This window comes from Ovis canadensis, chromosome 3 (genome assembly GCF_042477335.2).
Source record: "Ovis canadensis isolate MfBH-ARS-UI-01 breed Bighorn chromosome 3, ARS-UI_OviCan_v2, whole genome shotgun sequence".
NCBI classification, from domain to species: Eukaryota; Metazoa; Chordata; class Mammalia; order Artiodactyla; family Bovidae; genus Ovis; species Ovis canadensis.
Window position 1 is genome coordinate 11,172,426 of NC_091247.1, and position 27,673 is coordinate 11,200,098.

The 27,673-nt window shown below is 37.7% G+C and overlaps 2 protein-coding genes across 13 annotated transcripts in view; one reads left to right on the forward strand and one right to left on the reverse strand.

Moving 5' to 3' along the window:
* NR6A1 (nuclear receptor subfamily 6 group A member 1) overlaps positions 1-27,673 on the forward strand; it is a 216,853-nt gene that overhangs the window by 36,923 nt on the left and 152,257 nt on the right. The gene's annotated exons all lie outside the window — the stretch shown is intronic.
* LOC138436636 (uncharacterized) overlaps positions 8,474-27,673 on the reverse strand; it is a 53,770-nt gene continuing 34,570 nt past the window's right edge. For 2 of the 9 annotated variants that reach the window (XR_011255504.1, XM_070292293.1), the window contains 2 exons: positions 16,681-16,813; positions 14,634-15,856 (listed from right to left, as the gene is read on the reverse strand). Coding sequence is in view for 4 of the 9 variants with exons in the window: in XM_070292293.1 (XP_070148394.1) it covers positions 16,713-16,813 (101 nt within the window). In the remaining 5 variants the exon portion in view is untranslated. Of the gene's footprint in view, positions 8,852-14,633; positions 16,814-24,051; positions 27,080-27,673 lie in introns of those variants that run through there. The other 7 variants (XR_011446580.1, XM_070292294.1, XR_011446579.1 and 4 more) reach the window with 6 other exon arrangements.

A 27,673-nucleotide genomic window follows, 5' to 3' on the forward strand; every position in this document is an offset into this window, starting at 1 on the left:
GGTATGTGCTGATTGTGGTGGTTTGGTGTCCAAAGGGTGTTATCCCAAGGAAAGTAACAACTTGAAGTTTAGACAGATTAGTAGCTTTTTAGCTGTTTATACCATCTGCTTGAGGATTTTCTTGTAGCTTGATTAAAAGACAGAAATTGCCTTTATTTAAACTGTTGGTAGGATAATGCATGTTAATTGTGGAAAACACTAAAAGAAAAATACAAACACCCCTAATTCCACCGCCTGGAAATAACCATTGTTTCTTATTTGAGAATATGTCCTTCCAGTTTGTGTCTGAACTTTTTATGTGGTTAGAAATCATATATATACAATTTTGTCTACTGTTTATTGCTCCCCCACTCAGCATTACATTGGGAATGTCCAAGTCATGAAAAATTTTTCATAAATCTTTTTAATGGCAAGATTTACCGTGGTTTATTTAACCATTTTCCTACTGTTGGACATTTCAGTTGTTTCCAGTTTTTTCTTCATTATAAGTAATACCACAATGAATATAATTTTACGTAAATTTTTTGTCTGCATTTTAAGTGAGCCCTTAGGTTTTTATTTAATATAAGCCAGAATTCTTCCGAATTAAGAGCATGGACTCTGGCTCAAGATTGCTTGAGTTCTGTAATCTTGGCTAAATTATTTAACCTCTCTGTGCCTCAGTACTCTCTTCTATTGTATGGGGACAATGAAGAAGTATTTCTACTTGACAAGGCTGTTGTGAAGATTAAATGAAGTAATAACAGGCATTTGGAATAACGCTTGGTAAATGATAAACACTGTTGTTTTTGCTGTTCAGTTACTAAGTCATGTCTGACTGTGACCCTATGGACTGTAGCATACCAGACTCCCCTGTTCTTTACTATCTCCTAGAGTTTGCTTAAATTCATGTCCATGAGTCAGTGATGCTATCTGACCATCTCCTCCTCTGTTACCCTCTTCTCCTTTTGTCTTCAGTCTTTCCCAGCATCAGGATCTTTTCCAGTGAATTCGCTCTTTGCATCAGGTGGCCACCAGTATTGGAGCTTCAGCTTCAGATATGAATATTCAGGGTTGATTTCCTTTAAGATTGACTGCTTTGATCTCCTTGCAGCTCAAGGGACTCTTAAGAGTCTTCTCCAGAATTGCAGTTCAAAAGCATCGGTTCTTCAGTGCTCAGTCTTTGTGGTCCAACTCTCACATCTGTACATGACTGCTGGGAAGACCATAGCTTTGGCTACACGGACCTTTGTCAGCAAAGTGATGTCTCTGCTTTTTAGTATGCTGTCTAGGTTTGTCATAGCTTTCCTTCCAAGGAGAACGTGTCATTCAGTTTCATGGCTGCAGTCACCACTGGCAGTGTTTTTGGAGCCCAAGAAAATAAAATCTTACACTGCTGCTGTTTTTCCCCTTCTATTTGCTATAAAGTGATGGAATCGGATGCCATGATCTCAGTTTTTTGAGTGTTGAGTTTCAAGCCAGCTTTTCACTCTCCTCTTTCAGCCTCATCAAAGGCTCTTTAGTTCCTCTTCGTTTTCTGTATATCTGAGGTTGATTATTTCTCTCTGTAGTTTTGATTTCAGCTTGTGATTTCATCCAGCCCAGCATTTCTCATGGTGTCCTCTGCATAGAAGTTAAATGAACTGAGTGACAATATATAACCTTGTCTTACTCTTTTCCCAATTTTGAACCAGTCCATTGTTCCATGTCTGGTTCTAACTGTTGCTTCTTGACCGACATACAGATTTCTCAGGAGACAGGTACGGTGGTCTGGTATTCCCATCTCTTTAAGTGTTTCTACAGTTCGTTGTGACCCACACAGTCAAAGGCTTTCGAGTAGATGTTTTTCTGTGTAGCATAATGTTGAAAGTCTCAGTCTCTCTGTACTACCGGCTGTTGTAACCACTTTATTCAATTAAACTAGCCTGTGTTTCTTAATGACACAAAGATAAATCATTCCAGATGTTAGCAGGTGTTAAGTTACTACTTCAAGTAAGTAGTTTCCTCCAAGGAGCAGAGCTTATGTATTGCTGGCCAAGGCTATTCTTTACCATCTGGTTGACTGTTTGGGTGTTTGGACCCCTTCCTCCAACAGCAGCAGGTAACCCAGATGACCGTCTGCCAGCCCATTTATTTAACCTCTTAGGAAACTAAAGAAGTTAACCCTCTGTTTATTCAAAATAAATAACTCAGATTGTGCACTTGCTGTTTGGTCAGTAGCAAGGTCTTATAGAGGGCATGCTGAGGAAGAAATTTGTATCATTGAAAATCTACCATTACCATTGTAAAAGGACTGCATAGTTGGGATTCTTCCTGACACAAACTTTAATACACACACGCACACGCACATGCACACGCACACACACACACACACACACCTCCCCATTACTGATTAAATACCTGGGTAAATGAGCATTTTAGAAGAGACTTGAGAGTTAAATTAATGTTTGCACTCTCTTGCCATACTGATAGATTCCCACCAGGCAGAGATTCATGAGTGATGTGGGAGGAACAGGCAATTTAAAACACAGCTTCAGAGTGAAACAACTTAATACTACTAGTTTGCTCTGGCTTCACGTTCATCTGTCAAGTGTTTTGGGATCCCAAGGAGACTTTTTGTTGATTCTTCAGGCTATAAGAGAGAAATGTACATCTCAGCTAGAATACCCAATTTTGGACTAGGTTCATTCCAAAATTCCAACATTCTGTGTTGTGTCCTATCAGTCTATTCCTAGTTGTCAAACTGTATATTACAATTTTTGATTTGAGAAAACAGTTCATATAAGCCCAAGTGTGGTCTGCAGATAATGAACTTAAGGCTGGGTGTTAGAGATCAAAGAAAACGAACATTTACTGGGTGTTCCTTATGTACTAGGTACTCTGAACATGTTCAGTGGGAGTGAGGAGGGTTGGTTATAGCATTTAAAATTACCTAAATTTAAGTTTGACTTTGTAATACCTACCTCATTGTTTCTTTCCCTTCTCACTTCTCTTTTTCCCTTTGATGTGTGTGCCAAGCTAAGACTCAGTTCCTGCCGTCAAGGGACTCTGATTTAATCAGGAATGACAGACACAAAACATGATATGTGGCTTTTACTCCATAAAAATAAAAATAATGATAATAATAGTAATAATGGCTAATATTTGTTACACACTAAATGCTTCATGTGCATTTTTCAATAAGCACTCATGAAACCTATTGAAAAGATACTGTTCCTATCTTACAGACCAGAGTGCTGAGGCCTGGAGAGGTTAAATGACTCACTCCAATGTACACAGTGGAGAAATATCTGGGACTTCAGAGCTGCTGTTTTGATGAATCTTCTATCCTGTTTCTGGCTCTCTTGACTGTGACAAGTCTCAGATGTTAATGGAAGAGTTTAAGGCAATATAATGATTTATAACATATAATGGGGCCTTTTGTGTCCAGAATAAAGACTATTTTCTAAGTGTCATTTGGGCTCTTTTGCATATATTAGAATTATTTTGGATGTAAAGTAAAGTAATTTTCTATGGAATAGGTTCCCAAAGAGATTTCTTCTGTAGTTCAGGATTATTTGCACCATTTATTGTCAAATGGGTTCTTTCCTGAAACAAATGAAGATAAGTTCACAAATCTGCCTTGGTTTCCCTTTTTGTGTCACCTTTCCTTCAGAACATTCTGGTTGTGATATTGGTATTTCACATTCATAACAGTTCCAAGAGCCTTGCTTCCAAAGCTTCAGCAAAATCTGCTAGGTCACTGCAAGATCAGGTCTCCTGAATGTGGCCTTTTGCTGAGGAGTTCCTTGCTGATAAGGATTCTTTTGAACAGGATGGGGGTGGGATGAGAGCCAGGGTTTAGGCTGAGCGCTCATCCCCTTGACCTCTGCCCCTATTTCAGAGTTTATACTGACTTGGTAGGGACTCCCTATGGAGCCAACAGTTTAGGACTTGTTTACAGTTGATGAAAAGATAGTTGCATTCAAAGGCTGTTTTTGGGCCCTTGAAGAGTCATGGATCTCTGCTATTATCTTTGGTGGGTTCAGGGAATGCTTGAACATCTGGGTCTGGAGATTTGTAATAGATGACTAAGAAGGAATGAGAAGAAACTCTGAAATTCGATAGGTTGCTGAAATTATTTCTGTGGGAGCAGTATTGCAGTAATATTTTGAGAGCAGAGAAAGATTTCTATAAACCTGTTGTTTTAATTAAAAAAAAAGCGGAAGATGACTGTTTAAATTCAGTATATGATAACAAAGGGAATGTGTGGGAATTCTTTTCTTTCTTTTTTGATGTCTCACCAAAGAGAAAATTTTTTGTGTTAGGCAAATGTGTTAGGTAGTGGAGGCAAACCTTGGATTATTAAATCCTCCTTTTCAGAGTTATACAGAGGTTTACAAATTGGTATTTTCTCTAAAAATCTTGTGGTCCTCTATGTTGAGGAGAGTATAGCAATTGAATCCCAAATCAGTCCTCATAAGTGTTTTCTGGGCACAGAGATCAGTTAAGATGACTCTTAGCTTCTGTACCTGAAGTTACATTTCTTCTTTTTTTTTTTTTTGTCCAGTATTTGTTGTAGATGTGAATCTGGAAGAAGAAAAGAAGCATCTTTCTTTAAAAGGTGCTGACAATATGAACCAAAATTAAATTTTAATAGGTAAACCCTCTGTTGGTAAACATAGGGAAGGATAAAGTTCATGAATAATAAGATTCAAAGTGAAAATGTTATATCGTTTTCACCTTAGCATGAAATTCCATGAGCTAAATGTAATCTGGCCTATAGAGCTATTTTGTTTGACTAATTGGATGTTTAAATAAAAACATATTAGTTGTCAACATTTAAAACCTGCAGGATTTTTGTGAAAATTTGGATTTCTGGCCTTCTTGATAAATTGGATGGTTCAACTGTAGGCCCAGATTTCTACATGGGATCTGTTGGCTGCCTCTTTAAATGAGCATGTGCTCAGGTTTGTCTCAAACCTGCATGACCTCTTTGATATACTTAACGTTTCCTTCTAGTTTTCTGTAAGCATGTGAGTTTGCAATTCCTGCATTAAAAAATAATTGTCAGTGCAGATGAAGATGTGCGCAAATGAGAAAGAAGTTTATGAGTATAATCTAATAATATCTGTCAACACTAAAAATGTTTGAGTTTATTCTCACAGATTTAGCAGTTTAAAATTTAAACTTTTTAAATTCAAATTTGCAGATTTAGCAGTTAACCCATCTGGGTATTTATCCTATAAAAAATGACAGGTGTGCAAAATGTATATTCACAGATATTCTTTTCAGCATTTATAATAGCAAAAAAAAAAGGAATAGCTCAGAAATTTAATAGGGGACTTGTTACATGGATTGTAGTTATCCATGTAGTGAAATACTGTAGAATCGTTAAGGAGAAGGTAAATTTTAGTCTGGAAGAAGATACACTGAACTGTTAACAGTGATGTCTTTGGGCAAATGGTATCACAGAGTAATATTCACTATTACTGTGTTTTAATTTTTTTAAATTTTTTTATTGGCTGCACCATATTTTACAGGATCTTAGTTCTCAGTTCAAGAACCAAACCCTGGCCCTTGGCAGTGAAAGTGTGGAGTCCTAAGCATTGTGGATCACCAGGGAATTGACCTTAATTTCTTTTTTTTTAAATGAGGTTCTTATGTTAAGAAATGAGATACAGATTTTTAAAAAATCTACTGGCTCTCATTTCAGCTGCCAAGTTTCTAAGGCTATTCTGCCAAATTGAGCCACCCAGGCTACAGTTTCCCATTTAGATCACAGATTTTACATTCAGAATTCTCTTATCTTGAAATTACTTTAAGGAATGAGGATTAGTATCCTCAAGTATCAGAAACTGTCTTGAAGCTCAGGAACAGGGTAAAAGCTTAGAGCAGCATTTTCAGGCTTCTGCTTTCAGCCTTGCCTTCATTCACTAATCATGGCATCAGAATTGGCCTACTTTTTATCCTACTGTCAAGAATGTAGGGAGCCTTAAGTAAGCTGCTCATATGAATTGTGCTGCTCTGGAGGTTGCAGGGTTATGTTGCTAAAAGTGAACCTAATGGACATGGTGTAGTGGAAGAAATATGAGAGTTTGCATCTTGGCTTTTGCCAGTTCTTGCTAGGTGATCATAGGCAACCTGTGAAGTTCAGTTTCTTCATCCATAAAACAGTAATAATCCCTGTTAGGGGTTATTTTTTAAAAATAAGTCAGATAATACAAGTGAATTGCCCAGCATTTAGCTGCTCCAGCTGTTCTTGAATGTTTCTTCACTGCTGAAATATATGAAGTTTCTAACTTTTTAGGCTAATATTTAGTGAGCATTTACTATATGCTTATGGTTTTAAAACTTTGTCTCCTTTTTCTTTCAACTCTGTGAAGCTGTTCTCAACTTTGGTTCTCCCCATTTTATAGATAAGGAAACTGACAGTTTAACACTTTGCCAAGATCACACAGCAGTTAAGTGGCAAAACTGAAGCCTCTGTGAGTCCAAAGCCAATGTCCTTTTTATATTTTTAAAATAGTGGAATGATATATTTACAGTGAAATATTAAGTGTAAGATTCAAGAAGTTTTCACAAATGTATGTACCCTTGAAATTTATATTCCATCTAGATGTAGAGCACTGCCATCCCTTCAGAAAATTCCTTTAGGCTTTTTTCAGTTGATCATACGATTTTGCCCCCAAGAAGCAGTAACTTCTGACTTCTGTCATGATAGATTAGTTTGTCTGTTCTAGTGTTTTTCAGCATAATGTTTTAGACTCATCCATGTTGTTTCAAGTGTTACTAATTCTCTTTATTGATGAGTAGTAGTCCATTGTTTATATCATAGTTGATCTGTTCATCTGTTGATACCTAGTCTCCTTCTGGGTCCAGCCTACTAGGAATAAAGCAGCTGTGAATATTCTTGTACATGGTTTTTGTGGATATATTTTTATTTCTCTTAAACATATCTAGGAATTGTTGAGTCTGATAGTAGCTTTGTGTTAAACGTTTATGAACTTGTCAGTTTTCCAAATTGTGTATGCATTTTGCAATTCCATTAGTATGAGTTCTAATAGTTCCACATCCTTGTAGGTGTTTGGTGTTGTAAACTTTTAAATTTTAATTATTCTAGTGAGCAAAAATGATGTGTTTTTAATTTGCATTTCCCTTATGACTATGTTGGTCACTTTTTCACACCCTTATTGGCCGTTCGTGTTTCCTTTTTAGAAATTTCTATTCAAAATCTTTTGATAATTTCAGAAATCATGTTCTTTGTACTGTTATTGAATTGTGGATATTTTTTATTATGATACAAGTCTTTCATCAAGTATATATGTTGGGAATTTTTCTCCCAATCTGTGGCTTTCTCTTTTATTTTATTAAACATGACTTTTGATTAATAAAAGTTATACATTTTTATGAAGTTCTATTTATTAATTTTTTTCTTTTATTATTAATGCCTTCTGTATCCTCCCTAAGACATCTTGGCCTAACCTGAGGTTTCTGAGGTATTATCCTGCTTTCTACTAGAAACTTTATGGTTTTAGCTTTATTAAAAGTAGGTGGGTTTTTTTTGGTATGGTGTAAGATAGGAATCAGAGTCTTTTTATATGAATATTTATGTTACAGCACTTTTTGTTGATAAGACTTTCCCATTGAGTTTTTTATATGCTTGCTGAAAAATAATTTGATCTTCTTATGTATGATCTATTTGTAGACTCTTACTTTCTTCAGTAATCTATTTATAATACCACAATATTTTGAATGCTATAGTTGTATAGTAAATCTTAAAATTCTGCAACTCCATTCTTCCTTTTCAGAGATATTTTAGCTGTTTTAGCTATTCCAGGGTTTTGTTTTAATTTCCTTATACATTTTAGAATCAGCTTATCAAAAAAAAATTTTTTTTTAAACAAAGCCTGCTGAGATTTTGGATTTCACTGATCTTATCAGTTTGGAGAGACTTGTTATTTTAGAATTGAACCTTCTAGTCTATTAATTCAGTATATTTTCCCACTTATTCAGAACTTTATTTTTTCTTAGTGATGTTTTAAAAGATTAGCGTTGAGATCTTATACCTCTTTCTTTAAACTTACCCCTGAGTATTATTTTTTTTAATGCTGTAGTAAATCATATTATTTAAAAATTTTATTTTCCATTTGTGTGTTGCTAGTGTATAGAAGTGCAATTGATTTTTGTATATTGAGATTGTATCATACAACATTGTTAAATTTGTTTACTACTTCTAATAACTTTAAAAATAAATTCTTTGAGACTTTTTATGTGTGTGACTATGAATAAAGACAGTTTTACTTCTTTTTTGATGTTTATGACTTTTATTTTTCTTACCTTATAGCACTGGCTAAGATTTGCAGTCCAATAGTAGATAGAAATGTTGGGGATGACCTTCTTGTCTTGTTTTTGATCTTTGAGGAAAAGAGTTCAGTGTTTCACTATCACATATGATGTTAGCTATAGTGTTTTTTTTTTTTTTTAATTGTGGTGAAACATACAGACCAAAACATTTATTAACCATTTTTTTTCTTTTTTATTGAAGGAGAATTGCTTTACAGAATTTTGTTGTTTTCTGTCAACTGTTTTTTAAATGTACAGTTTAGAGTCATTTCTACACTCATAGTGTTATGCAACCATCATCACCACCATCCATACACAGGTCTCTTTTTATCTTGCAGAAATGAAGTGAAGTTGCTCAGTCATGTCCAACTCTTTGTGACCCATAGACTGTAGCGTACCAGGATACTCTGTCCATGGGATTTTCCAGGCAACAGTAGTGGAGTGGATTGCCATTTCCTTCTCCAGGGGATCTTCCCAACCCAGGGCTCGAACCCAGGTCTCCTGCATTGTAGACAGACGCTTTACCATCTGAGCCACCAGGGAAGTCCTGGAAATGCAGAAATGAACCTGTAACTATTAACAGTATTTCCCCATTCTCCAGACCCTGGCATCCACCGTTCTACTTTCTGTCTCTGTGAATTTGGCTAATCTAGGTATCCCATATAAGTGGAGTCATACTGTATTTGTCCTTTTGTGCCTGAGTTCTTTACTTAGCATACTATTTTCATGGTTGATCCATGTTGTAGCATGTCAGAATTTCCTTCCTTTTTAAGACTGACTGATCTTCCATTGTTCGTTATATACCGCATTTGTCTATCCATACATCTGTTGATGGATCCTTGGGTTGCTTATACCTTCTACCTATCGGGAGTATTATGAATAATGCTGCTATGAATATTGAGTGTACAAATAGCTCAAGTCCATATTTTCAGTTCTTTTAGGTATATAGCCTAAAAGATCTTATTATAATTCTATTTTTACTTTTTTTAGGAAGCACCATATTGCTTTTTTCTATAGTGGCTCTACCATGTAAAGTGCCACAGGTTCTAATTTTTCTGCATCCTCCTATTTTTTGTGTTTTTGATAGTATCACACATACCTTATGGGTGTGAGTATCTCATTGTGGTTTTGATTGCATTTGTTATTTTGTTGTTTTAGTTCCACAAGTTCTTTAAATATTATGGATTATTCCTTATCAAGTATATTATTTGCAGATATTTTTCTTCCAATTTATGGATTGGCTTTTCACTGTTGATTGTGTCCTTTCATATAAAGAAGATTTAAATTTTGATGTACAGTTTACTTATTTTTTCTTCTGTTGTCTGTGTCATAGCCAAGAAATCATTGCCCAGTCCAATGCCAGGAATCTTTTCCCGTTTGTTTTCCTCTAAAAGTTTTATACATTTTGGTCTTCGTTCTGTTTTGAGTTGATTTTTGTATAATATGGTAATGTTCATAGTCATTCTTTTGCATGTAGATACTCGCTTGTTCCATCACTGCTGAAAAGATTGTCCTTTCCTCATTGAATGGTCTTGGCAACCTTGTTAAAAGTCATTGATCATATATGTGAGAGCTTATTTCAGGGCTTTCTATTCTGTTTCTTTTGTCTATGTATCTGTCTTTATCCCACATTGTTTTGAGTACAGTAGCTTTATAGTAAGTTTTGAAATCTGGAAGTTACACATTTTTTGAGATGCCCTTTATAAGCTTGAGGAAGTTCCTTTGTATTCCTAGTTCTCAAAAGGTTTTTAGCACAAATGGTGTCAAATTTTTCAAATACTACTTCTGCATCTGTTTAGTTATTTAGACTGTTCATATATATTTAGACTGTTCATATATGAATTTCGAAAACTCAGCCAGCCTTGCAGTACTGGGATAAGCCTCTTATGGTCATGATGTGTTCTCATTTTTTTATCTTTATTTAACTCATTGTTTTGAACACAGTCGCTTTTATTTGTGTGAATTTATACTAGTTTTTTGTGTAGGCTTAAACCAACTGGTTTTGGTGTAGGCACTCTTCAGATTTCAAGTCTCCACCTAGTGGTCTCTTCTGGAAGCCCAGTGGTGAGAACCTGGCATAATATATTGGCATTTATTCCCACTTTGTCCACTAGGTGGCAACAGGTCCTAACTGAAGAGCCAAGAGCAAGGAATGAGACTGAAAAATGGAAAACAATGCTTGTAGAACTGGTAGTTAAACGGAACAGAAAACCAAGATTTTCTTTAAAGTAATACTACTAGTCCTCAAGATTGAGAGAAGGAATGATCCTTTAGCTTATTCCAAGAAACTAATTGGAGTGGAAACTCTTTAATTAGTATCATGGGAATCCATTCTGCTGCCTGACTTCCATTGCCTCTAAAACTGCAAAATGTTAGCTTATTCAATAACTACAGTTGCTTTTTTTTTTTTTTCCCCAATATTGGGAGAGGAAGAGGAATGTGATAGAGCTGACTATTAACGCAAAGGGATCTGAGTTTGGGGAGTCAGAGTAAGAAGGATGTGCTTCTTTATGCAAGAGCTGACAATTTACTTCCTTGGAGGCTGCAAGAAGAGGTGTTATTAGTACCCTGCCATCCCTTGTGTCTAAGACATCTTTCTTAGGGTATGAAAAGACTTTCTGAATGTTATAGTTGAAGGTGTGGGTTTTCTTTATAAAAATGGAAATTGGGAGAACAGAAATTTTCCTGGACAAGGATTTGTTTAAGGTAGTAGTGAAAGAACAAGGTCACTTAAAGGGATTTAAGATTCTGAGAAGCCCATAGGTAGAATTATCAGGCTGTGAAAATTAAAGGTAACAGGTGGAATGAGTTTCTAATTCTCCCTGAAGTAGTTGAGAAGAGATTTGAGAGGACAACTAGGCTGAAAACAATGTGACCTATTGTAGCTTGCTTGATAATGACGATGATGCCAACATTTTTGACCTCAGTGACTTAGTTAGCTTATGAACACAGCTGACTTAGGCAGGACCCCATTATCTACTTAACCTTTCTATTCCTGCTTTCCAGTTGAAAATAATTCGTTAACAATGAACTATTACATACAAATAAATTTGGAGGGAAGATGGTAAGTGTGCATTAGTTGAGATATGGTTCATATTTGAAATGGCATATACATGTCAAAGTCTAATAGTACTAGAAAATTGTAAAGGATACAGTTGATGTACTACCTAGCATACACAACATGTATCGACCTAATTTGAAAATGAGGATGCTGAATGAACTGTAATGAAGATTGAAAAGTTAGAATAACAGTAATTGGAAACTACCACATTCCCTTAACAGTGATAATGGGGTTCAGAGAACTGTAAGATTTCCAAGTGATTTTATGTTTGTGTTTGCAGTAGGAGCTTTGAAACATTGTCACCCATTTTGTGGCATCCAGGCTTATTAGCAGAATGTTAAAGAATCTCTTGTTACTTTTAGTTTATAAACACCAGGTTTTGTTGACAGTCCATTAACAAGTTACTAATAGCCTTTATTCATAAGTAGAAATAAATGGGATGTCAGTCACTCATAAAATGGATGAAAGTTGGATTAATATACCAAGAGGATTCTTTAAATTCATACCTTGAGAATCATGGGCCTACAAGATTGAGAAGGAAGAGGAGAAGGTAGAAAACAGCCACAGGCTAGCAAGAAGAGGCCTCGGTGCTATAGCTTTTGGCGCTAGGTGTGAAATTTTAAAAAATGTGTATCTTCTATGACTTTACGCAAAATCTGTTATGTGGGTCTTCACTATGTGTATGCAGATGTTTATAATAGTAGCTCTAATACTGTTGATAGAATTACTACTTATGTGATCAGTCCTATTGACAGAATTATTTGTTACATGAGTAACAACAACTGATTCTTCTAGGAATTGTTTTTCTGTATGTTGGATGGAGTAGACCTTTGTAATTGAGAAGGCAGTTAAATCCTTTATGAAATTATTTTGTGCTGAGATTTTTGTTGATTCTTTTTGGTGTCTGCATTATTTAGTATCTCTGTTGTTCAGGAATTTTTCAACATAACTAAGATGCAGTAAAAGCTAAGCTCTAAACATCATTTTCATCAGAATAATCTTAATTGTGAAATTTAGTCTCTGTCTCTATCCCTTTGTTTCTCTGTCTTTTTCTCTGTGTGAGAGGTTTTATTACACAAAAACTTAAAATGCTTTAATCCCTGTTTCCTAATAGTCATGATAATTTTGACTCTTAATCTCTCACCAAAATATATCACATTCTCTTAAGCTTTATTAGTTAAGTCTGACCAGTTAGTTTCAACTTCTGGCCTTTGTTTTCTCTTTTGAAATACCTTGGGTAAAAAATACCACTAAAAAAACAAGACTCTTAAGCACCATTTGTAAATTAGTGGAAATGATCCTACAAATCCAGGTGAAAGATAGCAGGGTAATTTGAAAAGCTTCAAAAATACAGTGGGACTGGAAGGAAGCCTGGAAGAAATAGATGCTGATGGGGGCTGATCGGCTGCGCACAAGTTAGCAACATAGTGTGGTCCTGTGAAAAGAAGGCTGCCCAGCAGCAGTCACTCTCAATTAGTATTCTTGATATACTCGGTGCCATTTAGATCCTCATTATTAGTGACGTGACTTTTACCTATTGTTCAGTGTGCACAAGTGCAATCAAGGTTTTGCAGAAAAGAGCTCCTTTAGTGGGGCTCGCTATATGCCAGATTCTGTACTAAGCACTTTATTCTCACCTTATATAATTTCCATCACAACCTTATGTAGTAGATGGTAGTTCCCAGATGAGAAGCTAAGACTAAAACGTTAAGACCACACTGCCTTTCATTGCCCTTTTCATCATAACCAAAGAAAACTTTAGAGCTTAGAGAATATGATCTCAACTTAGGGGGTTGTAAAGAAACTTGGTAGAGTCAGAAAAACATGAGTTGAATACAAGAAGCTGTATTATGGCAAAGTAACACACTAACATATGTGTAAATAATTGTTGGTGTCTGGGAAATATAGACTGGTAGAAGGGAGGAAAACTAGGGGTGTTGACTTGAGTAGTTAAATTGCAAGAAAGACACTCTTCTTAAGCTAGTTTAAAATGAGGATATTGGTGGAAAATACAGGGTTTCTCTTGGAGACAAAGGAGGGAGCATTCAATTGGATTTCATGAAGGAGCAAGACCAGGATTCTTTTCAAATATCTCTGTGGAGGCTTATTTCTCTTTCTCTGGTACTTCTGTTTCACATTTCTCTTCTCCTTCAGACTGATAACTCTTTGCTTCTGTGTCCATGATGAAAAATGGCTGCCCCTTCTCTGCCCTGACTTGTCTTTTGTCTTTCTAGCACCCGTGCTCAACACAGGCTGACATTTGTGTTCATATCTTAAATACTCAGGAAAGAGATTAAACCCAGCTTTGAGTCCAGGTATCCGTTTACCGGGACTTTGGCCACTGACTATTCAGCAGAAATTGCTGGTACATTGTAAGGAAAATATTAATAGAGCAGGTGAAATTTCTGATACGATAGCTTCAGTCAGGAAACAGGTAGCATGGAGATTGTAGAAACTCCCCATTAAATCTGGTATTAATATTTGAGGGACAGTGCAAAGAGAGGGCAAATTCAGGGGCATAGTTTATTAGGAATTTGGTAGCCCTGGGGTGAGAGAGGATGGGGATCTGGGAACTGCAGTGAAAACCCAGGCATTAGGTGGTGCTTGAAGTTTGGCAAGTAGAAAAGATACTTTCAAACCACCCTATTTTTGGCTGGGAGTGTAAATATAATGGACTTAATTGCAGTGGCCAGCGCTGGTTGTAGCCCTCAGTGTAACTCATTGCATAACACCTATTTGGTACCTACCTGCTGATAAGATCTGAGGCTGTCCAGGCTCTCTTGCCTTAGCCATGATTGGCTCTGGGGCTGGTTCAGATCGTATATACACATAGATGGTACTCCCACAGGTACAGCTTTTCAAAGTGGGAACTGAAGATATGTCTTTGGTATTCAAGTTTCTGTATTGTTGCCTTTGGAATTTGAAAACCATTCCAGTAGTCCAGAGTGACTTTCCTCCTCTGTCTTCCTCAGGAAGTTTTTCCTCCCAAGTGTATTTTGGGATTGAGTTATATTTGAGCAGTTTGTTATGGCGCTTGGGTCTAATTCCAGGAAAATAGACTTGATTTCAAGCTAACTGGCTTCATCAAGATTAGGGTTTTATTATTTGTGAGATTTGTGAAAACATAGGAAGAGATTCATTTCTGTCATAAGTGAGTGAAAAGGTGAACGAAGCTTGTCCCCAAGAAAAGCAACTATAAAGCTGAATAAAACTATCAACAACCGCCACCACCATAGGCTTATAACAAATTGAGAAGTAATCAGCCAACTTACCATAGGTCATGTTTATTGAATATGCCTTGCAGAATATACATTGTTTTCAAGTACACATGGAGCTGTTTCTAAGAGTATCCTGGGACATAAAATAATTCGGATAAAGTGAAGGTTAAAAAGCCCTAACTGATCATCTTAGTAGACACAGGAAAAACATTTGGCAAAATTCAATACTCATTCATGATAAAATCTCCCAACAAACTGGGAGTAGAAGGCAGCTTCCACAGCTTCACTAGGGACATCTATGAAGAGCCTAAAGCTAATAATACTTAATTGGTGAAATACAAACATCTTTCCCGTAAGATTGGGAATAAGGTAGGTAACAATGTGCTCTTACTACCTCTTTTCATCATTCGCTGGAGATTCTAGCTAGTGCAGTAAGGTGAGGGTTAGGGAGGAATGCATCTAAATTGGAAAGGATTAAAGTTGTTTTTGTTCATAGATGACATAATCCTATGTTTAATCCTTAATTCACAAAAAAAAGCCCCAAAACAAATAGAGTTAATTTAGTTTAGCAAGGTTATAGGATACCAGATCAATATACCAGAATCTGTTGTATTTTCATAACTATCAACAATCTAAAAAATGAAAGTGAGAAAATAATTCCATTCATGATTACATCAAAAGAATAAAATACTTAAGATTAAAATTAACAAAAGAAGTATAAAATATGTACACTAAAAACTAAAATATTTCTGTGGGAGGTTTAAAAGATCTAAGTAAATAAGAGAGGCTTCCCAGGTGGCACAGTGGTAAATCCACCTGCCAGTGCAGAAGATGCAATTTGATCTCTGGGTACGGAAGATCCCCTGGAGACGGGGATGGCAACCTACTCCAGTATTCTTGCCTGGAAAATCCCATGGACAAAGGAGCTAGGCAGGCTACAATCTATGGGATCACAAGGAATCAGACATGACTGAGCATGCAAACATAGAGTGTGGCTCTGATGGACTGTCTAGGCTGGTGACACTTAAGACACAGAAAAATGCCTGCGTTCAGACCCGAGTTACAGGTTAATAACCTCAGCTAGACAACTTGCAAATATGTGCTTCTGATTAACAAGTACGTGAGAGTTTGGGGAGTGAGGGAATCTTATCTGCTGCAAGTAGGGCTAACTCATGGGGTAGAGCCATCAACAACCAGATGCATTGGGCAGTACTGCTCTGTGCTGTTTGCAGCACTTTTCCCGCTGTGTTCCCTCTGAGGCCTCGCAGCAATCCTGTGAAGGTAGGAGAGGTGTCTTTAGTCTCTGTAGGTACAAGTCGTAAGTACGGCTTAAGATGCGATTCACTTGTCCAAGAGCACAGAACCGTGGGGGAGTTGGGATAAAAGCAGAGTTTCTGTCTCCACACGATCCCAAACCATCTGTTTCTTTTTTAACTGTACTGTTTTGCCTCAACTCTTTAACGTCGTCCCTCAGTATCCACAGGGAGTTGATTCCAGGACCCTCCCTGAACACTAGAATCTGAAGATGTTCCAGTCCCTTCTAGAAAATGGTGTAGTATGGTTGGTCTTCCATATCTTAGATATGGAGGACCCACTGTACTGGGAAGAGAAGAAAAAGGGGTGTGTGATTTTGACTGATTGCGTGTATTTTTCAGTAGGTTTACTTAGTCTGAAGAGTAGGAGGAAAGTTGGGCTATAGTGTAAATTCAGAGGTTCTATAGCAAGTATAATCTTGCTGATATCTGGTGGATACTAAAATTATACCTGTGTTGAAACTGTAGTTCTTGGCACAGATGCTTGAAGGTACCCTGTGCTTACTTCAGGGAGCTTCCTAAGTTATAAATGTTAATTGTGCCATAAGTCATAAAGGAACTCATTTGGCATCCATTTATTGAGTGTTTATTCCAAGACAGGCCCCTTTCAAGATTTGAGATCACCAGGTCCAGTTAGATCCTATTGAGATACAGCCTCAGTTGGGGAGGAATACAGAAGCAGGCTGGAATGTGCTTTGTCATTTTCATTCTCTGAAGCTGATGTGTCTGCCCTCCAAGGTGACCACTTAAGCCATGGACCCGGTGCCCTTTACATTCTACTAACCCTGCAGCTGCGCTTTCTGCAGGTACTCTTTCTTAATAAAAATAGTCCGTCTTTTCTTCCTTTCCCACTGTGGATTCTTCCATATGCTTTTCAGCCAAACGTAGGTAGATCTTGCATCTAAAAGAAATCTGTGCTTTTTAAAAAAAGACATTCAAGTAAATTTTATTAATTATTGAAATATTGCATATTTATTGTTAAACACTTCGAAGGCATAGATGAGTTATAAATAATAAACGTAAAAATCACCTTTATTCTACAGCCTAAGAGATTTCAACCGTTATCCCTTTTCCTTCTAGCTGTTTACTTCCTATCGACCAGTGCACACTTGGCACATATACACACAAGTACGAACACACACACACAGACTCACACATACATACACAAGATATTAGCATTCTGTTGTGGTAGGCTCTGTGTGAAATGTTTTATATGTATGCTTATTCCTCAAGTAGCCCTTTGAAGTGAATACTATTACCATACCTCATGTTTACATGCGTGTGTGCTAAGTCACTTCAGTCGTGTCTGACTCTTTGTGACCTATGGACTGTAGCCTGCCAGGATCCTCGGTCCATGGGATTCTCCAGGCAAGAACACTGGAGTGGGTTGCCATACCCTCCTCCAGGGGATCGTCCCAACCCAAGGATTGAACCCGTGTCTCTTACATCTCCTGTATTGGCAGGCAGGTTCTTTACCACTAGTGCCATCTGGGAATCTGACCCCTGTTTAAAGATGACGTATTTAAAGAGGGTAAGTGGCTTATTCAGGTTCACATAGTTGATAAGTAATGGAGCTGAAGTTTTCCCTCTCATTTATCCTAAGGACTTCACCACTCCTTTCCAGAAATCTATTTTCATCCATGACTGTCACTCTAAAATTCTACTCTATAAGAATATTGCTAACTTTTCAAAGTTCCTGCCTTCTTCTCCAACCTTGTCTCAGGACCTCTTCTGTGTGCATCAGCCACACTTTCTGTTTCTTGAAAGCACTATGCTCCTATGCTCCTGAACCTATGCCACCTATTCCCTCTGCTTGGAATGGTCACCGTACCCAGGTAATTATATTTCACCCAGGTAGTTATACTTATCCTTCAAGTCTTAACTTACACATCATTTCCTTGAGGTCACTTTCTGGACCTTTCTAACCCCTAAGGCTGACTTGGTCTCTTATTTGCTCCCATAGTACTTTGTTTTTATCATTTGCAGAACTTTTCACCATTGGAAAGATCTGTTCATTAGACCATGGTTTGCCACTTTCACTCTGTACTTTTGTTCCCTTTGTGTCTCCAGGCTTCTCTTGCAGTCCAGGTACATGGTAGATGTCCAATAAAAATTTGTTACCTATGTTTTTCTTTCTGTGCTTGGCTAATTTACTCTCAACTCCATGCTTGTAAATCACAAATTTGAATCCTCTGTTCAAAAAATGAACTCCTCTTCCTTCTAGTCTGAAGTTGCTCATTTCTTAGTGTACTCCAGGTTCCTATTATAGTCTAGAAAGTTTGGCATCATTCTTGGCTCCTCATGATTTTTTCTGTTTGAGCCAGTTCCTTGGAAGGTGACTCATGTCCTTTGAACTGGAAAGATAGCCATATCATTTTAAGTGAAAGAAGGTTACGGAGAATTATATATAACTTGTGATATTTTCTCTAAACAGAAATACATGTATTTTAAATCTCTCAGAGACGTCTGGAAAGATAATACACTGAGTAGAATGATTGAGGGGACCAACTGGTGGACCTTAGTTTTCTCTCTCCTGTAGAATTTTCAGTGACTCTGTAGGACAAAAAAAACCATTCCTATTTGAAAAACAAAAAGCAACCTAAACCAACAGCTTAAATGCCTTTTTGAGATATCCTTTTCATTCTATTTCTGCTGCTTCACTTTCAGCTTAGCTCTTTTGTGCAACAGATTTCTATTTCTTCTTGTCTCTTTCAGAGTCTTTTCCCTTTCTCCTACTTCATCTGCTTAGTGAATCTTCCCAAAGTCATGCTTTCATTATTGCCTTTCACAGCTCAACGCTTAAAGTGGCTCCCTATAGCACCAGTTTTAAACTTTTCTGCCTGGCTCGCAAGGCTGTCTATAATTTATCCTTTTATTTTTTCAGTGCTGCTCTTCATGACACCTTAACATAGTCTCTGAACTATTGTCCTCTTGTCCCCTATATATGCTGCATGTTTTCTCTGTTGCAGATATTTACTTACAAGTCTCATCTGCAGGAAACACCCTCAGACTCACATAATTGTCTTTCTTCCTGTGTGTAGGTGTGCTCAGTTGTGTCCAGCTCTTTGTGTTGCTCTTTTGGTGCTGTTGCAGGAGGAGATGATCGCAGGTCCTTCTACTCCACCATCTTGAACCAGAAGATACTTGTCCCTTATTACATGTAGTCATCTAATCTTTTTTAAACCTGAAAATGTTATTTATAAGCCACTAAATTCACTTCAAAACCCACTGAAGGGGCATCCTGAACTTTGAAAGCTATATAGGGGAGAAATCTGAGGCTCAGAGAGGTTATGATTTGTCCAGTTTACATAGCAAGGAAGTATCAGAGCTGGTAGTTAAACCATTCTAAAGCCTTACTTGTTACATTGTATACCTTTTCTAGTGATGATAAAGTTCAGTGAATCTGAACAAAAATAAAACACCTTAAATAACCTTTAATAATGATTATGTGTGTGTGTGCTCAGTCTCTTCATGATCTTGTGGACTGCAGCCTGCCAGGCTTCTCTTTCCTTGGGATTCTCTAGGCAAGGATAGTGGAGTGAGTTGTCATGCCCTTCTCTAGGGGATCTTCCCGGCCCAAGGATTGAACCCATGTCTCCTGCATTGGCAGATGGGTTCTTTACTTCTAGTGCCGCCTGGGAAGCCCCTCCCTTCCTGAAGCACTTGGTTTTATCCACTAAAAACTAATAGAGGATTTTAGTGACTAAAATATGCAATTTTTTCATTGGCATATGTAAAGACAATTGATTTTCTGGGTAAATAAATAGCATGCTTGTTTAGTTGTACATTTTTCAAAGAACACGTCAGACCTTCTAACATTTTCAGAAACTTTGGAAATAATTGATGAAAGTAAATGCCTATAAAATGCATGGCATCCTGAAAAACAGCAGTATGTGAATTACCTCTTATGTGACCATCAGTATGAAAGAAAGAAAACTTTGATTTCTATGAAGGCATCATGGGAAGGACTGCTAAATCTGAATTTAACTTTGTTCATTCATTAGGTTTTTAGGTTTTTTAGGTAGGTTTTAGTTTTTGAGAGCTCATAAATGTATCTATTTGTATAAAATATCAGACACAATTTAATGTGTTTGGTTGCCACAACATGGTGCAAAGTTGTATTTACTCTGAAAAGAGATACTCAATAGCAACATAAGTATGCCTTTCCTGTACTCAGAAGGTATCACCTGGCAGCATAGAAGTTTGGGCAATAGTTGAAAAGTGGATGACATGAAGTGTGGTGGTTGGAAGCTGATGTTAAGTTGGTGGGCTTGGCTTTGCTTCACACCAGCTTTCCATGGGGCAAAATACCTGGTGAACGTGTTATAATAAAATACGGATTATAGGACCCTACTTCTTATCTGGAGTAGAACTTAGGAATTTGCATTTTTAAAAGAAACTATAGATGATTCTGATATATAGCCAGTTTTAGGAAACATTGGCCTGAACCTCATATTTTTCCTGAAATTTTTCTAGTTTCTTTTGGCTTTGATTTTTCTTTTTAGTTCTTGTCTCAATACATTTGCATTTCTCCTTACTTCCTACCCATAGGGGGGAAAATTTCAGAAGGCTGAGCTGACAAGCCTCTTCTCCTACTGCCTTATTTTATTTGACCACCACCACTACCATGAGAATCTCAGACTTAAGTGTATAATGAATTATTCATGACCAAAGTGCTTGTTTTCCTGTCATTATCATGAAAGATTTAGTGGCTCATCTCATCTCATTTTAAAGGATTCAGAGTTGATAGTACATTTCAATTTTTGTTAAGAGAAATGTGAATCTCCCATCTCACTTGTTTTTTTTCCCTAACTTGAAGAATGTGGCTTGCAATATTCAGAATGAATGGACCTTATAGTTTTGGCCAAAAGAGAATATTTAAATATATTTGCGGCTTCCCTGGTAGCTCAGTGGTAGAGAACCTGCCTGCCAATGCAGGAGACTCAGGTTTGATCCCTGATCCGAGAAGATCCCACATGCTGTGGGACAGCTAAGCCGTGCGCCACCGCTACTGAGCATATGCTCCGCAATAAGAGAAGCCACATCAATGAGAAGCTCAAGTACTGTGACAGAGAGTAGTCCCCACTTGCCACAGCTAGAGAAGAACCCTTGCACAAAAATTCAGCAACAAAGACCTAGCACAACCAAAAATAATAAATAAAATAATAGAGAATATATATTTGAACAATAATAACCAAGGTATTCCTACTAAGGCGTACTACATAGTCATTTAAAAGAATGAATGCAGTATAATAAGATTGTTTTGGAAGGCTGTCTATATTGTATAGCTGAGTGAATAAAGCAGATTATATGGGAGTAAGTTAACTTATGTACAGAGTACATCATGAGAAACGCTGGACTGGAAGAAACACAAGGTGGAATCAAGATTGCCAGGAGAAATATCAATAACCTCAGATATGCAGGTGACACCACTCTTAGGGCAGAAAGTGAGGAGGAACTAAAAAGCCTCTTGATGAAAGTGAAAGAGGAGAGTGAAAAAGTTGGCTTAAAGCTCAACATTCAGAAAATGAAGATCATGGCATCCAGTCCCATCACTTCATGGGAAATAGATGGGGAAACAGTGTCAGACTTTATTTTTTGGGGCTCCAGAATCACTGCAGATGATGACTGCAGCCATGAAATTGAAAGACACTTACTCCTTGGAAGAAAAGTTATGACCAGTCTAGATAGTATATTCAAAAGCAGAGACATTACTTTGCCAACAAAGGTCCATCTAGTCAAGGCTATGGTTTTTCCAGTAGTCATTTATGGATGTGAGAGTTGGACTGTGAAGAAAGCTGAGTGCCGAAGAATTGATGCTTTTGAAGTGTGGTGTTGGAGAAGACTTTTGAGAGTCCCTTGGACTGCAAGGAGATCCAACTAGTCCATTCTGAAGGAGATCAGCCCTGGGATTTCTTTGGAAGGAATGATGCTAAAGCTGAAACCCCAGTACTTTGACCACCTCATGAGAAGAGTTGACTCATTAGAAAAGACTGTGATGCTGGGAGGGATTGGGGGCAGGAGGAGAAGGGAACGACAGAGGATGAGATGGCTGGAAGGCATCACTGACTCAATGGACATGAATCTGAGTGAACTCCGGGAGTTGGTGATGGACAGGGAGGCCTGGTGTACTGTGATTCATGGGGTCGCAAAGAGTTGGACACGACTGAGCGACTGAACTGAAGTTACAAACAATCCTAGTGGAGGTGATGGAATTGCAGCTGAGCTATTTCAGATCTTAAAAAAGAGTGCTTTAAAGTCCTACACTCAGTATGTCAGCAAATTTGGAAAATTCAGCAGTGGCCACAGGTCTGGAAAAGGTTAGTTTGCATTCCAATCTCAAAGAAGGGCAGTGCCAAAGGATGTTTAAACTACTGTACAGTTGCCCTCATTTCACACGCTAGCAAGGTTCTGCTCAGAATCCTGCAAGCTAGGCTTCAGCAGTGCGTGAACTGAGAAATTCCAGATTGTCAAGCTGGATTTAGAAAACGTAGAGGAACTAGAGATCAAGCTGCCAACATTCGTTGGATCATGGGGAAAGCAAGGGAGTTCTAGAAAAATGTCTGCTTCATTGACCATGCTCAAGTCTTTGACTGTGTGGACCATAACAAACTCTTCTTAAAGAGATGGCAGTACCAGACCAGCTTACCTGTTGGCAGGAAGCAACAGAACCAGACAAAGAACAGCTGACTGGTTCATAATTGGAAAAGGAGTATGACAAGGCTATATATTGTCACCCTGCTTATTTAACTTCTGTGAAAAGTACATCATGGAGAATGATCCCTAGTTGGAATCAAGATTGCTGGGAGAAATAACAACCTCAGACTTGCAGATGATACCGCTCTAGTGGCAGAAAGTGAAGAGAAATGAAAGAGCCTCTTGATGAATTTGAAAGAAGAGAGTGAAAAAGCTGACTTGAAACTCAACATTCAAAAAACTAAGATCATGGCATCCAGTCCCATCACTTCATGGCAAGTAGAAGGAAAAAGTGGAAGCAGTGACAGGTTTTATTTTCTTGGGCTCCAGAATCACTGAGGATAGTGACTGCAGCCATGAAATTAAAAGATGCTTGCTCCTTGGAAGGAAAGCTATGAGAAACCTAGTCAGTGTATTAAAAAGGAGAGACATCACTTTGTCAACAAAAGTCTGTATAGCCAAAGCTATAGTTTCTCCAGTAGTCATATACAGATGTGAGAGTTGGACCCTAAAAAAGGCTGAGCCCTAGAGTATTGATGCCTTTGAACTGTGGTGCTGGAGAAGACTCCTGAAAGTTCCTTGGACTGCAAGGAGATCAAACCAGAGAATCTTAAAGGAAATCAACCCTGAATATTCACTGGAAGAACTAATGCTTAAACTGCCAATTCTTTAGCCACCTGATGCAAAGAGCCAACTCACTGGAAAAAACCCTGATGCTGGGAAAGATGGAAAGCAAAAGGAGAAGGGGGCAGCAGAGGATGAGATGTTTAGTGAGATGTTTAGATGTTTGACTCAGTGGACGTGAATTTGAGCAAACTCTGGGAGATAGTGGAGGACAGAGGAGCCTGGCATGCTGCAGTCAGGGGGGTCACAAAGAGTCAGACACAACTTAGCGACTGAACAACAACATGGGAGTAAAATGAGGTTGTTCTGAGGAGCTCCTGGGTTGCCTAGTCATTAGGATTCTAGGGTTTTACTTCCTTTCAATCCCTGGTCAGGGGACTGAGATCCTGTAAGGCATGCAGCATGGCCAAAATTAAAATGAGGTGGTTTCTATTACAAGCCACCTTCCAAAAAACCACAAAGTTGTGCTGTTTGTATGTTCATGGGTAAAGGTCTTCAAGGAAATTAAGTAGTTTGCTCATGATATTTATTTATTATTTTAGTAATAGATAATACAACAAGTAAATACTGTTTATTACATTTATTATTTAAAATATTAAACTGATTTATTATATTTATAGTGATTTCCATTAAGGAAAGAGATCACAGATGATGAGAAAATGAATTTTCAGTTTTTACTTAATGTTTCTGTATTGAATCCTAAATAATGAGCATTGATTCTAATTTAAAAATTATGAAAGCATTGTTTTTAAATTGTGGTGTAATGTTCATTCTTTCTGTAAAATATTTTCTTAACTCAGAACATCTTTAAAGAAAAAAAGATAGAAGAAAAGTATTAGGAATTTAGAGGGTTTATTCCATATTAGAATCAAAGAGAGCCTTTAGACAGTATATTGGAAATAGCAGCACCTCCCACCCAGCACAGTAGCAGATACACTTGGGTGATTCTCTGCACATCCTTTTGCTTCCCTTGGGTTGTTTGGTCCGCAGTTTGCATTCATTGATCAGTGAGTTGATTCAAAGTCAAACCCACCGACAGCAATGAATGTTGAGTGCAGCCATCAGTGTTTTCAGTTGGTGGGGTTACCTTGGCCCATCCCAACTCCTGACTCTTCTTTTCTACTCTAGGTTTTTGAGGTGTGTGTCTGATATCTCTCTTAGTAACCAACCATTGAGAATCCACATAATTATAGATGACATTGATGGTAGGGCTGTGAGAAACTATGGTTCAGGGAATGGAAGGAGCTCCTGGAAAAGCTCATGGGTACCTCTGTGACCACACAGGCAGTGCTTACATACTGGTAGGTGTAACAAGAGTTGAGAACCTGGTTCTTCCTGTGTTTTGAACTGAGAAATATTAGTGCCATGCAAGGTAAATTAGCACAGATTATGCTTTAGGTTAAGTAATAATAATAGCTTACATATACTGAGCATTTGTTGTTTGCTAGGAATGGTACAAAGCACTATATATATTATTGTATCTCAAACTCTAGTAAGGTAGGTGTACTTATTATCTCCTATGAGCCTGAGGAAATAGAGACTCAGACACTCACCAGGGTCACACAGCTAGGGAGTTGAAGCAAGATTCATCCCAGATCCTTCTGACTCCTGACCGACCTTTTTACTTGACTTTAATGAACATTTAAATAAGCTCATGTGTGGACGGAAATGGTGAGGCAGTTACTGCTTTCAAACAGCTTGTATTCTAATTGGGCTGTCAAAACTTAACCACATTAACTATAATTGAAGTGGAATGTATTAAGAGCTGTGCAGACATTGGACAGTTTTGTGCTATTTTTGCTTATTAAATCCTACTCTTGTTCCTAATTAAAGGTTTTGAGGGAACATGGGAGAAATGGCTGTAAAGTACTTAATTGGATTTCACTTCAAAATGAAATACCTGTTTTTAATAAATCTCTTCTTGCTATTTCTCATCAGAATGGCCTATTTTTAGGAGACATTTAAAAACAGTATTACTGGGCTTTTCTTATCTCGTTGAAATGAAATACCACAACAAAAAGCAAGGAACAATGAGCAAGAGAAAGAGGAGAGTTTTAAAAAAATTAACTGGACCACCTTTGGGGGTTAGGGAGCAGAACTGGTTTTGGTGATCTCACGTGACATGTGAAGGTACACCGTGCTTCTTTGCTTCAGGAAATATAGTGTTGTCTGTAAGGAACCCAAGGTACAGTCAACGGTCGGTGGTTTTTTCAAATCCCAAACTCACCGACAGCGTTGAATGTTCCTTGGAGTCCTCTGAAGACTGGATCCTGCCCTGGCAGCCCTTCTTCAGCCTGCACCAATGTTCCAAGAGCCAGTGAGCCGAGAGACCACTGGTGATGGAGCTTCTCACATTCCAAGGTGATAGTATTTAAGAAATCTTTGTGTACAGCCCAGAGCTAATGAACTTCAGGATTGTGAGGCTGCAGTTACTTACTTATAAGCAGACTAAATAGATATCTGAGAAAAAACTTTGAATAGTACTATTTTGTAATTCTGAAAATATCAAGTATCCCATTTTATAGCAGTACTTTAATTATTGAAGGGCATGGATAATAAAGAAATTAACATATATATTGAGGATTTAATGTATACTGGGATTTATATATTTTTATCCTCCTTAAATTATCAACCCAATTTGATCTTGTGGAAAAGCTGAGTCTTAGAGAAATCAAGCAATTTGTCCAAAGTTACATAGCAAGGAGTCAACGTTACAAGCTGGAACTTGAATACTGGACTTTATGATAGTGGAAACTATCATGATGCTTACTCCATTGACCACCTCAAAACTTAGCTGTTGTATATCTGGGGTCAGTACTTTCAGTGAGATCTAAGTCAAACAAGTAAACATCCTCTTCTTTTGTTGTTCAGTAGCTAACTCATGTCTGACTTATTGCGATCCCATGGACTGCAGCATGCCAGGCCTCCCTGTCCTTCACGATCTCCTGGAATTTGCTCAGACTCATATGCATTGAGTGGGTGATGCCATCCAACCATCTCATCCTCTGTTGCCCCCTTCTCTTCCTGCCCTCAATCTTTCCCAGCATCAGGGTCTTTTCCCATCAGTTGCTCTTTGCATCAGGTGGCCAAAGTATTGGAACTTCAGCGTCAGTCCTTCCAATGAATATTGCAGAGTTGATTTCCTTTAGGATTGACTGGTTTGATTTCCTTGCAGTCCAAGGAACTTTCAAGGGTCTTCTCCAGCACCACAGTTCAAAGGCATCAATTCTTTGGGCTCAGCATTCTTTATGGTCCAACTCTCATATCCGTACATGACAACTGAAAAAACCACAGCTTTGACTAGACCGACCTTTATCAGCAAAGTGATGTCTTCGCTGTCCAGGTTTGTCATAGCTTTTCTTCCAAGGAACAAGCATCTTTTAACTTCATGGCTGCAGTGACTGTCCACAGGGATTTTGCAGCCTAAGAAAATGAAATCTGCCACTAGTTCCACTTTTTCTCCATCTATTTACCATGAAGTGGTGGGACTGGATGCCATAATCTTAGCTTTTTGAATGTTGAATTTTAAGCCAGTTTTTTTCACTCTCCTCTTTTACCTTCATCAAGAAGCTCTTTAGTTCTCTTCACATTCTGCCAGTAGAGTGGTGGTATCTGCATTTCTGAGGTTATTGATATTGTTCCCAGCAATCTTGATTTCACCTTGAGCCCAAGATTTCTCATGATGTATTCTGCATGTAAGTTAAATAAGCAGGGTGACAGTAGACAGCCTTGATGGACTCTTTTCTCAATTTTCCCAACGCTTCCCTGGTGGCTCAGACAGTAAAGAATCTGCCTGCAGGAGACCTGTATTCGATCTCTGGGTTGGGAAGATCCCTTGGAGAAGGGATCCCTCTTCTTGTTTGCTTGTAGTAATAGCAGGTTAAATGTTTCATAGAAGATGAAAAAAAAATTGAAATTGATGATCTCTAGCTGATCTTAAATCACCAAGTTATCACAGAGGTTCAGGGGTAGTTTTCAAGTTATTTTCAATAATGAAAAAAACAAAACAAAGAAAAACACTGCTACCTAGTAGAAAGCCTGGATTTCTCCATAGTAAGGTCACAGAGAGTAACTAAAATGTCAGGTGTCTAAGCTTTGGGCAGAAATGCTGTCAGTGCATTGTAGACATATTGGTTATTTTTTATTACCTGTTGAATATCCTTGATGAAAAACTTGGAAAATGAATTAATTACATAGAATTTTTCAGAGTATAGGATTTATAACAGGATGGATCCAGACATGCCCTGTCGAAAAGAGGGCTTACAGAACTGCCGACTGAATTGAGGTTAATCTTTAATCAGGAATAATTATTATCATTTGCTTTAAATTTAAGTATTAAAGGCTGAGTGTTCTCAAATTCATTTTTTAAATAGCCAAATGGTAGACATTAAAAAATATCAACCACTGAGAATTTGGTTTGAATATAAGCTATTTGCATTCTACATCAGTTTAATTAT